Genomic DNA, 1,675 nt, shown 5'->3' with positions numbered 1-1,675 from the left:
TCTGAGGTCTCTGGTGGGGGTTCAAGTGTGTGAGATCAGGGGACTCCAGGCACTGAGCACAGCAAGGGTATATACACATAACAGATAGGACCCTGCACCCTCTACTCAATACTCTGGGTACTGGGGATGTTGTGGGATGTGTGGGGTGTTGTCAATGTGTACTCTGAGCTCTTGGGAGACAGGTTTGCAAGTTGATTAGCAGGACCCTGAGAGTTAACCTTTGTGCCTGACCAGGCCTGACTTCCTCAGGACTCTGTNGCCTTCAGGACACTGATCCCAGACAGAGGTGCCGGTTAGATCAATCTGGCTATTGATCAACAATCAATAGCTGTATTTCTACACTAGGCCTTCCTGGGCTCAGAACTCCACAACTAGACTCTGATCGTCTGTTACATCTCAGGGATGGGAAATGCCCAGAGGTGAAGGGATTGGTCCTAGGACCAGAAGGCCAAAAAGTCAATTGTAGAGCAAAGGACATTGTGTCCTACCAAATATGTCCATGGCAGACCTCAAGCCTTCAGCACCCAAGCATCTCACTCAACCAGAATGGCTTGGTAACTGCTGAGTCTAGCTTCCATCCATCCTGTTAGTTGTCATTTACTGCACCAGAGGCCCCCAAGTCTGCATCAGAGTTCCCTAATATCTGGGCTCACCCCAGTTCACTTGCCCCACAGTCCTCATCCCGAAGATCCGGCCTATGCTGCTCCAATTGCCACACTGCCACCACCACCCTCTGGAGGCGCAACTCGGAGGGCGAACCAGTGTGCAACGCCTGTGGCCTCTACATGAAGCTCCATGGGGTGAGTGGCAGGGAGTATCTACCTCTATCTAGAATCACGTGGTTGTCCCTCTTCCCAGCGAGACAGGATGGCCCCTGGCCCCCGGCTTGAACATGTTCAGGAAGTGTTACACAAGTGTTAACTGTCTGCATACCCACTCCTCTGGGAGACCAAACTGTTACCTCCATGTCTACTGTACAGACCTGACCACTGAGGTTTNGGGAGCTCGCCAGGGCTTTTCAGCCTAGGATAGATGCTGGACTCCCAAATCTTGCCCTCTCTGAACTCCACCCCTGCCTCTCAACTGTCAGGCAGATGGCATGGCACCCAAGGGAGAAGCTGACTCAACAGGCCTGTGCCTGCAGGTCAGCCCAGCATCTAGGAGGGGACTGGCTCTCCAGGGTAGTTCGGGAAGGTGACTGTGTAAGGGCCTGAGGGTGAGAAGGGACAGGGAGCAGCCACCAACCCTGGCTGTCCCTACCAGGTGCCAAGGCCACTGGCAATGAAAAAGGAGAGTATCCAGACAAGAAAAAGGAAGCCAAAGAACCCTGCCAAAATCAAGGGCTCCTCAGGTAAGCAGGAAGTCAGGAGNNGCCATTCCCGGGCCACTCCCAGGTCTCCGAGTCTCAGTCTAACCCAGTCCCAGCTGGGGGAAGGGCCCATGGACAGATGTGGGGTGGCTGAAGCTATACCTAACCCTCCAGCATTCAGTAATGTGTGACTTTAAGAAGTCTCTGAATCCGGACAAGGACAGGAGAATTGGCCACATGGCGAGAAATATGGTCAGGTATGGCACCTCTGTAAATGTCCACCACCACCCCCCTTCCCTCGCAGGATCCACAGCAAACACCACAGCCTCTTCTCCCACTCTCCTCAACTCTGAGAGCTCAGCCACC

The 1,675-nt window shown here is 53.8% G+C and overlaps 1 protein-coding gene across 1 annotated transcript in view; it reads left to right on the top strand.

Moving 5' to 3' along the window:
* Positions 1-1,675, top strand: part of Gata5 (GATA binding protein 5) — a gene marked incomplete at its 3' end in the record, with an annotated part of 8,262 nt that extends 6,587 nt beyond the window's left edge. Inside the window, exons 3-5 of the mRNA XM_021179962.1 lie at positions 675-800; positions 1,264-1,351; positions 1,614-1,675. Coding sequence (XP_021035621.1) covers positions 675-800; positions 1,264-1,351; positions 1,614-1,675 — 276 coding nt within the window. The remainder of the gene's footprint in view (positions 1-674; positions 801-1,263; positions 1,352-1,613) is intronic.

This window comes from Mus caroli, chromosome 2, assembly GCF_900094665.2.
Source record: "Mus caroli chromosome 2, CAROLI_EIJ_v1.1, whole genome shotgun sequence".
NCBI classification, from domain to species: domain Eukaryota; kingdom Metazoa; phylum Chordata; class Mammalia; order Rodentia; family Muridae; genus Mus; species Mus caroli.
The sequence above is the reverse complement of the archived record's forward strand: the minus strand, read 5'-3'. Positions and strand labels throughout refer to the sequence as shown.